Source organism: Cervus elaphus, chromosome X (assembly GCF_910594005.1).
Source record: "Cervus elaphus chromosome X, mCerEla1.1, whole genome shotgun sequence".
Classification (NCBI taxonomy): domain Eukaryota; kingdom Metazoa; phylum Chordata; class Mammalia; order Artiodactyla; family Cervidae; genus Cervus; species Cervus elaphus.
In genome coordinates, this window is record NC_057848.1 from 96,659,124 (window position 1) to 96,661,726 (window position 2,603).

The 2,603-nt window shown below is 42.7% G+C and overlaps 1 protein-coding gene across 1 annotated transcript; it reads left to right on the top strand.

Annotated features, from left to right (window-relative positions):
- Positions 1-855: 855 nt before the first annotated feature.
- LOC122690421 (endogenous retrovirus group K member 7 Pro protein-like) lies at positions 856-1,257 on the top strand. The gene has a single exon (XM_043897411.1). The coding sequence runs from the start codon at positions 856-858 to the stop codon at positions 1,255-1,257; it is 402 nt and encodes a 133-aa protein (XP_043753346.1).
- Positions 1,258-2,603: the final 1,346 nt, after the last annotated feature.

The following is a 2,603-nucleotide window of genomic DNA, read 5'->3' on the forward strand; positions in this document are numbered from 1 at the left end:
TATGATGCAGGGGATAGCTGTTGCAGCAGCCCTGAAGGGACAAGCATTCCCTCAGGTTATTCAGAACATGGTGAGACCTCATAACAGAGGCACAAGGCCCACAGGAGGGTATGCTTTTCCTGTGGAAAAAGTGTGCATTTCAGCAGAAACTGTCCTCAAAAATCTGCGGGAGAAGGTATGACACCACCCAATAGTGCTTCTTCTGAAACTGTTCTCCCAAAGGCTCTTTGTCCTCGCTGTCAAAAGAGATTTCACTGGGCAAAAGATTGTAAATCAAAGTTCCACAAGGATGGAACCCCTTTGGCACCCTCATGAGGAAATCCCATTCAGAACCAGGGAAACATCTTGCAGGGCCAGCCCCAGGCCCCGACAATGATAGGGGCAACTTCTCTCAACCCGTTCATCCCCTTTGTTCCATCTCAGAGCTCTGCCAAGCAACCCCAGGGAGCGCAGGATTGGACGTCCGTTCCACCACCGCAACAATATTAACTCCTCATTCACCCGTGGTTAGAATACCAAAGGGGGTTAAGGGACCCCTTCCAAAAGGAGTCATGGGAATTGTTTTGGGACGGAGTTCGCTTTCTCTTCAAGGTCTTACTGTTATTCCCGGGGTCATAGATTCAGATTATACTGTTGAAATACAGGTAATGATTTCACCCCCCAACTAAAATGCAACAAATTCATAAAGATCAAAGAATTGCTCAATTATTACTTTTGCCTTATTGTTCTTTGGGATCCACAGCCACACAGGCAGATAGGGGAAACAAAGGATTTGGCTCTAGTGACCTTGTATTCTGGGTACAAGAAATTACCCAGAAAAGACCTATGAAAACGTTAAAGGTTAATGGTAAAAACATGGTAGGATTGCTGGACACTGGAGCAGACGTCTCCTGCGTAGCTGGCAAAGACTGGCCTAATTCTTGGCCCACACAAACCACAGCTAATGAACTTGTAGGTCTAGGGAAAGCACCCTCGGTGGTGAAAAGCTCACAAATATTATCTTGGCAAGAAGAAGGTCAGCAGGGCATCTTCCAGCCTTATGTAATATCTTCTCTCCCCCTCACATTATGGGGACGAGATATTTTAGCCCAAATGGGAATTTTGTTGTATAGCCCAGATGAAAAAGTATCAGCTCAAATGCTGCAAATAAAATATGATCCTCAGAAAGGGTTAGGAAAAAAACAGCAGGGCAGGTTATACCCTGTAGAACTACAAGTTAATAATCAACGATTGGGCTTAGGATATCCAAATTCATAATGGAGGCCATTGTTCGTAATGCTGACCCCATTACCTGGAAATCAGAAACCCCAGTATGGTTTGAACAATGGCCGTTAACATCAGAAAAACTGTCAGCAGCCACAACCTTAGTACAAGAACAGCTTGAGGCAGGGCATATAGAACCCTCTAATAGCCCTTGGAATACCCCTATATTTGTTATAAAAAAGAAATCTGGGAAATGGAGATTGCTGCAGGACCTTAGAGCAATAAATGCTACTATGGAAGATATGGGGGCTCTGCAACGAGGACTGCCTTCCCCGGTTGCTGTCCCGAAAGGGTACAATGTAATAGTTATAGATTTGCAGGATTGTTTTTTTTTACCGTCCCTCTGACTATACAGGACAGGAAGCCTACCTTCAACGAATTTTAAACAGCTCTATCAGAGATATCAATGGAAAGTACTTCCCCAGGGAATGAAAAATAGTCCTACACTTTGTCAAAAGTTTGTGAATAAAGCAATTCAAAGTGTTAGAAGCCAACATCCTGAAGTTTATTTGATACATTATATGGATGATATACTTTTGGTATATGCAGATAGAGTTATTTTGCAAGAAGCTCTGCAAAAATTAGAGGAACCCTTACAAGTGGGGGACTTAAAATTGCTCCCAAAAAGATTCAAGTTAATCCTCCAATAACCTATTTAGGCAGACTCTGAAATTCAGAAACAGTCACTCATTAGCCTTTACAGCTGAGGACTGACCATTTGAATACTTTAAATGATTTCCAAAAATTATTGGGAGATATTAATTGTATCAGGCCTTTTTTAAGATTAACTACTGCAGAATTGAAGCCTCTGTTTAATATATTGCAAGGAGATGCTGATCCTTCTTCACTGAGAGCTCTAACTCCTGAGGCAAAAGGGGCCTTGGCCTGGGTCAAACAGGCTTTGTGACAGTCTCAGGTTCTCAGATTAGATTATGCAAACAGTTGGCAGTTGATACTGCTTCCCACAGCAGTGGCTCCCACAGGAGTGTTTTGGCAAAACGGACCCCTAGAGTGGATTCATTTGCCTGCAACTGCTAAAAAGGTTGTGGCCCCATATCCTGGGCTTGTGGCTAATTTGATTGTCAAGGGACGTAAACCAAACATAGAACTGTTTGGTCAGGAGCCGCAAGAGATTATTGTACCATATTCAAAAGAGCAATTGGATTCTTTGGTAGGCTTCAATACAGATTGGCAGATAGCTTTAGGCAGCTATTCAGGTCAGGTACTGCATCATATGCCTTCCAGTCCTATATTACAATCCATGTCCAAGCACCCAGTTATCTTTCCAGTGCTTTGTAAAAATAAACCTTTGCAAACAACTTGTAATATATTTACAGATG